The sequence below is a fragment of the Cheilinus undulatus genome, linkage group 11, assembly GCF_018320785.1.
Source record: "Cheilinus undulatus linkage group 11, ASM1832078v1, whole genome shotgun sequence".
In the NCBI taxonomy this organism is placed as follows: domain Eukaryota; kingdom Metazoa; phylum Chordata; class Actinopteri; order Labriformes; family Labridae; genus Cheilinus; species Cheilinus undulatus.
The window spans coordinates 34,816,847-34,829,898 of NC_054875.1; the positions used below are offsets into that span (position 1 = coordinate 34,816,847).

At 37.5% G+C, this 13,052-nt stretch overlaps 1 protein-coding gene across 8 annotated transcripts in view; it reads left to right on the plus strand.

Annotated features, from left to right (window-relative positions):
- The window catches only part of LOC121517286 (adenylate cyclase type 6-like), a 58,605-nt gene that overhangs the window by 29,923 nt on the left and 15,630 nt on the right, over positions 1-13,052 (plus strand). For all 8 annotated transcript variants that reach the window (XM_041798952.1, XM_041798951.1, XM_041798950.1 and 5 more), the window contains 6 exons: positions 6,696-6,845; positions 8,944-9,065; positions 9,758-9,869; positions 11,879-12,006; positions 12,113-12,271; positions 12,610-12,751. In XM_041798952.1, coding sequence (XP_041654886.1) covers positions 6,696-6,845; positions 8,944-9,065; positions 9,758-9,869; positions 11,879-12,006; positions 12,113-12,271; positions 12,610-12,751 — 813 coding nt within the window. The remainder of the gene's footprint in view (positions 1-6,695; positions 6,846-8,943; positions 9,066-9,757; positions 9,870-11,878; positions 12,007-12,112; positions 12,272-12,609; positions 12,752-13,052) is intronic.

A 13,052-nucleotide genomic window follows, 5' to 3' on the forward strand; every position in this document is an offset into this window, starting at 1 on the left:
GTTTTATTGTCTTATTTTTTAGTGATGTATGATATTGGATTTTTGCTGATATGCCAATATATTCAAACTCTTTTTAGCCCTTAGGCTGTAACTTTGATGAACTCCTAACAGTTACAGAGACAGTCTGATGACCACTCAGCAGTCACAGAGTGTTAGACAAAAACATGAATTTGATAAGCACCTTAGGCCTACCTAATGTAAAATATCTTGCACTGTCTTTCATGGCTTTATTGTAGCTCCAATACTGTAAGAAATCTCACTGTGATAAAATGCCTCACTTCATAAGCACATTTGCCCTATTAATGCAAGCTATCTTAAATCATCATATCTACCTCATCTACCACATCCTTGCATCCTCTTATCATGTCTAGTCAGCATTGTTGTGCCCTTTGCACGTATTGCAACTATAATATCAATGCTACCGTCCCTCAGCAATAATAGCATCTGTAGCTGTTTAGCTGTAGCACATCCAAAGCCCAGTATTTGACGTTATAGGACTGTTTTGCTCTTGACTCTTTGACTCTTAAGCTTTCTGGTCATTTCAAATACATGATGCTGGAAAGAATATCCTTAGACTTGATGCTAATGATCTATAAAAAGGTTGTCATATAGTCTAAAAGCTATACAACAGTAGCATGTAAAGTATATAAATCTTCAATATAATAAAGGCACTATTAAATTGCAGGATCTTAAACTGCCTAAGAAGAAGCTAGTGCTTGTACTTTTGCCCTGGCCTACACTATGTGCAAAGAAAGCCAACTTAAAGCTGTAGGGAGAAGGAGAGTCACATGGTAACACTTGTCTAAAAGTAACAATGTGATCCATTTTTTAAAAGTTATTTCCCATGGTGCAATGAGTTTATGTTCTAGTATTTTACTGTGAATTTCCATTCATTCTTTTAGAAGACTGCAGCATCGCCCTCTCCTGCTCCAGTCACTCTCTCCCGGTGTAAAACAAGGGTCTGGCCTCCTTAAAAGTCAATGTTTATAGAGTCGCTGTCAGGACCACAGACTTCCTGCTAAAGTTAATGACTCTGTGCTAAATCCATCATAAAGGAAGAGAAATATTATAAATACAGTTAAATTAGCATTATAAGTGAGGTTCCATTAGCCCTCCTCTCAGCCTCTCAGGGTGGGTTACGTTGGATGTAGAGCAGGGATGGGTGTTTGGATGTGGAGGGAGGGTTGTAATGCTGCTGATGCATTTCCCATTTCAGAGATGGAATAAAACAGAGACAAGTCAGGAACCATGTAAAAGTTGGAGAACAGTTCAATTCATTAAATACCTTGAATCATCAGCATTATGACTTTATACCTGTTGCATGCTGATAAACTATCATAACTACTAAATATCAAAATGTTAGTAAAATCTGTAGGAGCTTGTCAGTGTGCTAACTTAGCATTTAGCTCCAACACCAATATTACTGCAGACTAGCTCTGTTTTAACATGATTGTAAGACTTGATAATATGAAAATTTCATAACTAGGAAAAAGATTCTGAAATATTTTGCCAAAACCACACATTTTAAAGCCTACAATCTCTGTTATTTTAATTACTGATGGTAATGATACTGACACTTTTAAAAACTGTTTTATGAGACAGAAGCATGGTTGCAAATCTATTTGAAAAATTGCTGTCAAACTCTACATAAAAACATTTGTACTGATATTTTTGATACTGAAATATTGTTGGTATTTTTCAGCTATTAAGACCATGTGCAGGAGTTTGTCTGCAAATTTTGATAACTGAAAACAAAAATACCTAACATTTGGAATCAAGGACTTCTGTGTTTGTTGCCTACATTGTAACAAATATTAATAGTATTTAAATAAATGAAATTTCTCTCGCTTTACTCACAACAAATAAAACAATTTACCAGGTCATAGTGAAACTTATGAATGATCAAGGTAATCAAAAGGTTAAGTTTTAAACCTACCTGTCTTAGTGGAATTTAACATTTGTTCATTTGACCGTATTTGTTTTATTTTTCTTTTATTAGTAAGAAATGTATCAAAGTGTAAGATGTTTGCATATCAACCACCCTAAGTAGAATGTCAAGATTTCTTTTTAATTACATAGCCTAAATAAATTATACTATAACAGCTTGGAAGAGTATATTTTGTCACGATAAAATACTGTTTATAAAGATGCAGTTATAACCCCCTAAGTCAACCATTGTACCATCTCCAGAAAGAGGAAAACCACCAAGCCAGTACAAAAAGATACTAACCAATACTAACCTAAGGAGACAACAAAACTTTACAAGAAAGGAATTATTAATAGAAAGCATATGAATGTGTGCTTGTGTGTATGAGAAAAAAAGTCACCCTTAGGGTGTGACATTGTCAAAATTTCAATATTAGCAATTCAATTTTTGTTATTTTAATGATTAATATGATATAAAAGTACCAAATTCTATAAGATTGAGAGGAATGATTGTATCAAAAATCCCAACAAAAACTTGCACCCCGTTTTAATTACAAAGATGCATTGGTTGTATTTCTGCACTGAAAATACTTTCAAGTTTTTATAAGTGTGCATAGGAAATAACCAAATATTTAGTGCTAGGACTTCTATTTTTTCTGCCTTGTTATTGAAATATAGGTAACAGTATTGCTTGCTTTTTTCTTTTTCATCCAGGAATCAGAAGTTCTGAATAGTGAGGTTTGATCAGTTGCACCACAACAGTGGCATGTGGTAGCTGGTGTTTTTGTTTTTCCATCTCTATGCATCTATGTTGGTGTATTAGCAAGCTTCTGTGAAACACACATACAGAACTGTTTTGGTATAAGCATTTTCAGTGCATACAGAAAGTCTATACCCCTTGGATGTTTTACCCTATTATTGATTTTATATATTAATCAAAGTTAATATAAATTGGCTTTTTTGACAAAAAAACCCTCAAAAGTCAAGGTTCATCAAGGATTTCCTCCAGGATTTTCCTATATTTTGCAACATTCATTTTACTCTCTACCTCCAATAACCCTTCCAGGCCCAACTACTGAGAAACATCCCCACAGCATGATGCTGCCACCACTGGCTTCACAGTAGGAATGGTGTCTTTGTGGTGATAAGCAGTCTTTGGTGTCCACCATACATAGCATCTTGTCTGATAGCCAAAAAGCACCGTTTTGGCCTCATCAGACCAAAGAACTTCCTTCGATTTGAGCATCTCACTGAGGTAAATACTTTTTATTGGCACTGTACTTGCCATGAAGAACTCTACACTTAAAAGGGGCGTTATATGATTAACTCATATTGTATTGATTGATTTGATTTTTTTTTTTTTATCATAGATGGAAAGAAAATAGCTCTAACTCTGTATGACCAGCCTCCACAAATATATGGCTTATCTCAGTATCACATTCATTCTTTTAATACTTCTATGAGAATTGCTATTTTAACCCTTTCTCTTTGAAAACTTAAAAAATAATTACTTGCAGAAGTGTTTAACCTACTGAGAGGTCAAAATGAATGCATCATTACATCTATACAGCCAGGTTGATTATTCATTGATTAAGCCTGCATATCCTCACTAAGCTGTGGCGGGGGGGGGGCAAAATACATTTTAATCTATGTTGGGCTGAATGGCCTGTATTAGTGCTGTTTTGCCTGTCCTGACTAGATCAGCGCAGCTCTTACATAATGCCATTTTGATATCCAGGGATTAGGCCGAGGTCCTCTTCACAGACAGGCTGGCTGCTTCCATCATGTCACCCTGCGGGGAAATGACGACTGCTTTTATGGCAAAAATAGTGATTTTTGAATGACGTAGTGTTTAATTTATGGTTCATTTTAGTCTTTGCAAACCAAGTATAACCCTTCTTTATTTGGATGTAATCTCAAAGAGTAAGCATTGAGAATTATAATAGTGGTGTGATTATAAATGATCAAAATGATGGATGGATCAGGCCGTCAGGAAAAAGGTAATAAGCGTTCAGATGAATGAGTGTGTTGTTTAGAACAGAGGATGAGCAGGTGCAGCAGGCTGGCTGTGTGTGCAGGACAGGTAGCAGAGCTTCCAAAGAGGTGCAGTGCTGCTGTTGCGTAAACACAGGCATCTTGTGTGCTCTGCAAACCCACCAGCTCTTCCCCTTTTGAGAAAAGAAGGCGGTCAGTTTGAGCCTGTGACCCCAAACACATGGAGAGTGAATCTGGATGGATGAATGCGTACAGTAGCTGCAGCTCATTGCATGGTGAGAGATAAAAGTCCTTTGAATTAACACATTTACACAGACAGGAGGTAGTCACCTGCAGAACGTGCTGCAGGTTTCACTTTTGTCTCGTTGCTGTTTTTTGCTTGATCAGTGAGAGTAATGTAAACAGAGCCGAGCGCCCCGAGCCATCTGCCTAATGTCACTCTGGCCCATATCTGTCTCTCTCTCTCTCTCTGCAGATTTGGACTGTACTCTTCCTGTCATCCTCACATTGTCTTTTTCCTTCCTCATCCCGCTCCTTACCACTCATTTCCTTCCTTCTCTTAACATCTGTCAGCCTTCCATCTTATCTGCGTTGTCCATTATGCCGCTGTTCTATTTTTAGCTCCTCCCCTTGTTTGCTTTCTTGTAAAACTCATCCGTCCATTACCCATCTGCTTTCTATTCTTGTGTATGATGCTCAGCAAACTGTGTCACCTCGGGTCACCTTTGCCCTCCATTACTAGTCCCATTATTCTTTATTTAGACCCATTTTCCCTCATTCATATTCTGCTCTATTTGTTTTTACATGTGTTACTTTAAAACATGTTTCTTTTTAATACTGAATACCTGAGAGATATTGCATGGCATCCAGCATGTGAAGTGATTTTTATATCTTCAATCAATCGAACAGTTTAGGATTTTCTCATTCATAACAACCTCCTCATTTGATGCAAGCATACACACCGTGACAGTCTTTGCAGTTGTAAATTACTTTTTCTTTTTGTCTGAAATCCATGCCACTAGCTGTGATGCTGATATAGCTCTGTCTTTTCTGTAGAAGCCTGAAAAAAGGTGTCTTGTTTTTGCTTGTAACATAAGGTCCACCTCAAGATCTTCTAAAGACATAACCAAAGTAGTCTTAAAATGCCTTCTCAAGTTGTATTCTTTACACAGCGATGCGCTCACTGCAGAGTAAGCACACAGGCTTTGCACAGATATAAACACATACTTCTCCATCTCTGTTGTTAAACTGCATCTGCTTTTTGTTTTTTTGTAAAGTAAGAGAGATCTGGCTAAATGTGAATTGTTCTCACAAGGAGATGTCCACAGGAGCTGAAATGTGTGCGATGAGATGCTGCAGCGGAGAGTAGTGCATGTGTCAGGTAGAAATGAGTGAAGATGTATAAACAAGGATAACTGTTTTACAGAGAGATATGACAAAATGAATGTGACAGTTGATCATACACTTACATTAGAAAAATCACCTCAGGGGCCTGACACAGCCCCAAGGCCTCAAATTGAATAGCCAGGGTCTTATAGTAACAGTCAGAGGGATGCTTTGTAAAAATTCATATAGGCTCTTAACCCTTAGAGGTCCACTGGCTATTTTGCCATTTTGTTAATTTTTTTTTTTTGACAAGATAAACCACTCAGATGTATACCATGCTCATGTTTGGTACAATCTCTTTCAGCACTACCCCAACTTTATAAAATGAAAACTATAGGTTTTTTAAGTTTAATTTACCGAATTAGATATAAGGCCTACAAAAACAATACAGTGTATATAACAATATAGTGTCATTTTTAAAAAGAAATTACAATATGCTGAAATTATGAAAAAAAATACCAGTGCCAGTCCTATACAGCATGGTCCACTGTCCCCTATGTTTAATATTAATTTTTATATCAAATTAAGATGATCATATATCCTGTTTTACTTGGCCTATTGACATCAAACAAAAACTGAAAGACAGAAAGCTTAAAGGTCATGATTTCCACACAAGGTGATTGCAATGCAAAATGTGGCTTTGTTTTCATGCTGACATGACAAAAGTAGCGCATGATAAAATCACGCTGGCATGATCATGGATCCTAAGAGCTACAGCTACAGGCTAAATATTCTGATATTCAAAATTATGACTGTATTTATACACTTTGATTTTCTTGAGATAATCTTATCAGTTAAAATTGAAACGTGAGAAAATGACAAATATCAATTGAAGAACAACATAATGAAGGTTTCTTAAAGTTCCTGTAAGGAGTTTTTATCCTGCTATGAAACAGACGAAAATTATTACTAATTTCCCTAAAAAAACGAAGACCATCAACACAAAGACTCCTTGGTGAAAAGGAACCTTTAATTCTGCATAAAGTAAAGATTTTAACATAATCGTAATGAAATATTCATCATGATCCTCACATAATTGCACATTTTAGTATCAGGAAACTCAAAATTGCTAAGTTAAAGGTGGCCTCGAGGCAAATAGTGTTTCTCAGGAAAGCAAGAGAAAGAAAACACCTTAACTTCGACAAGCAGTAATGTATTAACCTGTTACCAGGACATGTGTTTATATTTTTAACATAAGAAAATTCTGTGAAGTAGACACTTGAGATGCACTCTTCACTTAGATCACTTTATCTCTGTCAGTATCATTGTCACAAAACCAGTGAATCTGATCATTGTCCTGCTTTTTATAAATGCAAAACAATATTTTAAAATTAAGTGAAATGTTTATCCATGACCTTTTTCTCCCCATTCTCTCTTCTTCTCCCCAGGTAAGCGCTAACGTCCTGATCTTCCTGTGCACTAACATCATTGGAATCTGTACCCATTACCCCGCTGAGGTTTCTCAGAGACAAGCCTTCCAGGAGACCAGAGGTTACATCCAGGCCAGACTACACCTGCAGAGAGAAAATCAACAACAGGTTGGTCTGCACACACAGCCATTTACACTGACATCTATCTGTATTATGACCATACTACCAGAATCTAAGACAGACCTTTTTACTTCTAAAAATGAAACATTAAACATTTATATATTGATTCAATCATGATGGAGATAGCCAGAGATGGAGGAATTCTTTTGTTGGGTCCCTACATACTACATATATATAAGTCTTGACCATTCTTGTAAAAGCGATAATTTAACTAATCTGGTCTGAATTATGTTAGGGTGAGCTTGTATTTAAGTAGACATGTACTGCATTGCACGCACTGATAGCTAGATACCTTTTGATACATATTGATCAACTGTCAGTGTTTAGGTCCTCTTTATCAATAAACAGACAGTTTGCAGTGACAACAGCTTGTTTCCACATTTGGTGCATTATTTGGTGGGAAGGACTTCGCAGAATGAGGTAGCTCATTGAAAGGCAAATGGTATTTTGTTGAACACTGATTTTGCTTATAGCCATCTTTCAAAATAAACCATGATTTACTTTAATTCCATTACCCTAACTTTACAAAGCATATGGTTTTGCCAGACTCCATGTCTGTCATCAGGCAAATCCTTTTTGCATTGCTCCAATCTACAACATTTGTGCCTATAATGGTTCAGACCAATCAGCATCATTTGAGGAGAACAAGGTGGTAGTTAAAGGTCACATATTTTATCCATTTAAGAGAAGTATTGGTCTCAGACGTCCCTAAAAAAAACCTTCTGTTTCAGCCCTGCTCAGAACGAGCTGTTTCTGTGTCTGTAGCTTTAAATGTTAATGAGCTGTCTGACTCCGCCCCTGACTATGCCCCTTTCAGGAAATAGATGTGACTTGTTTGATGTGGCTCTCCTGATCCTCCTCTCAGCTGGCAGCTGAGAGGAGGATCAGAAGAGGAGGGCAAAACTTTCTTCCAAGCAGAGAGGGGCAACGGAACCTGGGGGCGGTGCTAACTCCCCACATGACATCATGAAGGGAAATCTGAGAACGGCTTGTTTCAGCACATGTTTTCTCAAAGGTGGAGAAACGTGTGTGTGTGGGGGGTCTGATTCTTGGGGGATTGTGGACAGGCCAGGGGCACATATTTTGCTAGAGAAGCCTGAAGTGTATTTTGTATTAATATGGGACCTTTAAGTTGTACTGTGAGTGGATAGCAATGGCTGCTGCCAGTGTAGTGGTCAGCTTGGTTTCAGGGGCAGTTTTATCAGAACTTGATCACATTTCTTTATGAAATAAAGAGCATAGAACAGCACCTTGTACAATGGCTGCTACAAGGTAGTGATAAGCTTGGATGTAGCTGTAGAAAAGTGGCAGGTTAATCAGACCTTGAACACATTTCTTTATTTAAACAAGAGCAATGAGCCACACCAAAATCTTCTCTTAGCAAAGAAGATGTTTTTGCATATCTCCTGATAGGCTTTGGCATGAATTTTAGCCACCAACAAGCCCCTCCATTTAAACACTGTGGCTGCGCTAGCCTGTGTAGCTCAGGTTAGCACTGGGGCTGCACATGTCTACTACCTCATTGGTCCTATCACCTTCTAAGATATCTTTTTTAAAATCCTGCCCTTCCTCGATGTTTTGTATGGGAGGTTTCCCAAATAATTGTGACTTCATAGAATAGGTGGGATTCTTCCCCAAAATGGGGCTTAGTCTCATATAGAAGTGCATTATGAAGTGTTGCACCAGAGTGATCAACTAGGAATAAATCTCAGAACTTATGTTTATAGTTGTTAAGGAAAAATTCAGCTAGTGCAACTGTTTTCTCTCTGATCTGTATATAATATTTGTTAGAAACCAATGGAGATCTGTTACAAAAGAAAGAAACATTAAGATTAGATGCACTGTTTTTCATTGATTTTATTTTTGAAATAAGGGGGAAAAAAACAAAAGCAGTCCTAATTTTAACAATCAAAAAAATCATGAAAAAGCTGCATGTAGGAAAGAGAAATTGTGAAGTATTTTTAGTGAATAACTTCTCAAACTGTGATAATGTGACGTAAGGTTTGATTGACACACGCTGCACACACACAACGACATCGTGAGTGACATGATCTGCATTTTGTTTCTTTTTTTCTGTGTTTTCCAGGAGCGTCTGTTGCTTTCAGTGTTGCCAAGGCATGTTGCCATGGAGATGAAGGCTGACATCAATGCCAAGAAGGAAGACATGATGTTCCATAAGATCTATATCCAGAAACACGACAATGTCAGGTCAGACGAGATTCTGGTCCTCACTGAATGTGAGACCCATGAATATGAATGTCATTCTCTTCAGCAGCCTTTCTTCTCTTTAGTAAAGGGAATTAATGCCATCAGCAATGTCTGATAAAATTTACTCTTGTGTAAAATATCATATTAGTTTTAAACATTACAAAAACATGTTAAGATGCAATGAAAAACACTTCAATTTTGCATAAAACATTTATCAAATTTTTTCTGAGACTGCCTTTCCAACATGTAGGTAAATACACAAATTCACAAAAACATGCACAAACATATATATAAGTGCCCTCACAGAGTCAGAAAAGGGTAGAGAGGTTTGGCAGAGTGGAGGCTAATTAACACTAGTGAGGGAATACTTAATCACCAGCAGCCAAGATAAGATAATCCCTAAAGATGGAGAGCTTCAGCACACATTCAATTACAGCACTGAGCAAACACACCGAGCACAGTCCCTATATCCCACACACATTTACACACATGAACAGTTACACAGATCTCCTTCAGAGGGCATTAAGGTCACACTTCCTGGCTCTCTCAAGGTCAGCAGATCTAACAGTAGCATGCCTGCTTACAGCACTGCTGCTAATGCTAAAACTTAGTAAAATCTTAATGATGATGTTGATTTTTCAGGAAAAATCATGTTTTTTTTTTCTGTCTTTCTACCTCTTGGTTGTCCTCAGTATCCTGTTTGCAGACATCGAGGGTTTTACCAGCCTGGCCTCTCAGTGCACAGCTCAGGAGCTGGTCATGACACTCAACGAACTGTTTGCTCGCTTCGACAAGCTGGCATCAGTAAGGAGCTGCAGAGTCTTTTCCTACTGTCTTCTGTTTTCTAAGTGCTTTTGAATAGCTTTAGATATAGGTAGGTTAGCTTCCAGGCTTGCATACTGTGTAATACAGATTATAGCTCCCACCGGTACATGAGCCACAGTTGATTTTTGGGTCGCTCAGGAAAGAAGGTTTTCTTCATTTGTGATGATTTTTATTGCACTCAGTAAAGTCCACAACAACCAGTGTCTGTGCTGTATAGCGCCTTTACTACCATCTGTTTTTGCCATTGAATGTTTGAAACTCTCATACCGAGGTCACTAATTAGCGGACTGTCCGGATCCAGACCCAGGTGCTGTTCTACCTGGACCCGTGCATACCTGTTGTATCATTCTGATGAGCACTTCTGTCTCAAGCTGTGTGGCTTTTTTACATTCACAGTTATGTATTTTGACTGATAACAGCTTCTCTAGTCTAAGCAGTAGAGACACGGGACGTAATTCAGCCAATCGTTTGCTTCACTCAGATGAGGTGAAGACACTGTGCGAGGGAGCAGCCTGCAACTGCAGACAGGGAAAGTCAGGGAAGTCTCAGCAGCACAGGGAGTCAGGGGAGAGTGGAGACGCAGTGCTTTGAAATAAAAAAAAGACGATAAGGAATTAATTAAGGGTTATTTTTTTATTCTTTCTATGAGCAGATTCAATGCAATAATTTCAAACATTACTACAAAACAAAGCACGTCTTTGAACAACTAAACTGACATCTGATGTGAGGAAACAGAAAAATAAGCATCTGTAGCACCTGAAAAGATCAATTTCAAAGCCATTCTCCAATCAATTGTGTGAACACAGTTCCCTTAAAAACATTTTGGCTTTAAGTCAACATATAAATCCCTTCTTGACTCTGGGATTGTCTGATATAGACCTGATTTTAACTCAGATTTAAAAAGAGTGATCATTACTCTCACAAAACATGACAAAAGTGTGAGAGTGGAAAGAAAAGCAGTTCAGTTTTTAGTAAGATTTTTCACTAAAAAATTGGCTTTGGAAATTGATACCTAAAAAACAACAGAAGGGCGAAACCAACTCTTCCCTTTTGATTTAGTTTTTCTTCTAAAATTAAACCTTTTATTTTAATTAGGCCTCTTTAAGAGCTGTCTGTAGGTAGCCAAACTTATATTCAAGTAGCATACAAAGCTGCTTTTACTTGCAAAAAAAGTTATTTGTATATTTAGAATTTCCTTGTTACCTCCCGTTCCCTACAAAATTGTTGTTTTCAGTGCTTTGCTATGAACTGGACTGAATTATGGCACAGGTTAGGAGAAACTATAATCAGTACTTTCACTTCAATTTTGTCAAACTGGACATCAGAGGATTTCAATTAATGACCCCTGCTCTAGGTGCTGTAATATTGCAGTTTAGCTCTCAGCCTGTGATTGTTGTGCAGTTGACAAGTCACTGTCCACAGGTCACTGCCTACTTTCACTGATCAGTTGTTGTCTTTAATTTAAGAATCTCCTCCATCAAACCAGCAATCAGCAATCTTTACTTATTGACTTAATGACCTAATGAGGGAGAAAAGCTGGTAAAAAGTAGCAACAATCCCCATCAGCCTGGTCTACATCACTATGTAGCGCAGCATGTTGTGAGCTGAGAAGCAGCCACTTGCAGTGCATAATGAATACTGTACAGTTAATTTAATCACATCAGATAACATACGGTGTTTGATGATGCTGACTGCACTTGCAGACATGTGTCAACACTGTATACTGGTATACTGGTTGCACTTGTATGTAGGTAAAGCTTTTAGTTAATAAAATAAACATTATAAATGCATCTTATGCACCATATTTTACAGTAGTTAAGCTAATGTATAGTATAAATCTATCTATAAGTATTGGCTAATTTATCATCTGACTCTCTGCAAGAAAGCGATCATTTCCGAAAATTTCCAGTTGTTCTTGCGTTTTTCTTCAGTCAGTTGAATGACAGTTTGGCAAACCATTTTTCATTCTCCTTTTGTCCTCTTTTCAGGAGAACCACTGTCTACGTATTAAAATTTTGGGTGATTGTTACTACTGTGTATCTGGACTGCCTGAACCCCGTGCTGACCATGCCCACTGCTGTGTGGAGATGGGTGTTGACATGATAGAGGCCATCTCGTGAGTATAAATACTGACTGTAATTGATGGTTTTTTAGCTAGTTGGGGTTTAATAACTCCTTATGCATAAATATAGACGGTTAATGCCCATCTCATGTGTTTACAGGCTGGTGCGAGAGGTGACGGGAGTCAATGTGAACATGAGAGTTGGCATTCACAGTGGTCGTGTGCACTGCGGTGTTTTGGGACTCAGGAAGTGGCAATTTGATGTGTGGTCAAATGATGTCACGCTGGCAAATCACATGGAGGCAGGTGGCAAAGCAGGGTAAGGGAATTTATATATTTTTAGTCAATGGTTAGCAAAATCAGCTTTTCTTATAGCTGCAAAGTGAAAACAGTGAGTGGTTAGATACTTCTATGTAGCTGAATATCACATATAAGGGCTGTATCTTTATTCAAGGCCTATTTTTTATTTCTTCTCTTTTTTTTGCATTTTTCGCTTTATATGTTCTGTACCCCTTTTTAATTTCTGGTCTATTCTTGTTTTTTAAACATAAATTTATTTCTTAGAAGTTCTCAGGTACCAATATTAATGAAAAAATTAAACAACTTAAATATTGTATGCAGGTTTTTGCTTACATTTCTCTTATTTTGCTTCTGCAGGAGGATCCACATAACTAAAGCCACATTACAGTATCTTAATGGAGACTACGAGGTGGAGCCGGGATTTGGAGGAGAGAGAAATGCATATCTGAAGGAGAACAGCATCGAGACCTTTCTAGTCCTCGGCTGCAGCCAGAAACGGGTCAGTGTGCTATGAAATAAACGGCTCTTACTTTAATATTTTAGTTCTTTTTTAAAAATTTGGTCTATTTTGTGATTTTCCTTTTTTAATCAGTAGCTTTAGATATTAACCTTTTATCACATTTGTAGACATGCCAACCACATTTAACAGCACCAGCACATACTTAAAATATTTTACAAGTTGAGCTGACAATTAATCACTATTAAGTTGTCAGGCTATTCAAACCTTCATTTATTCTTGAAAGGACACTGAGGTTCCCTTCATTTCCAATGCCATAGAGAGTAAAAAACATTGAAACAGT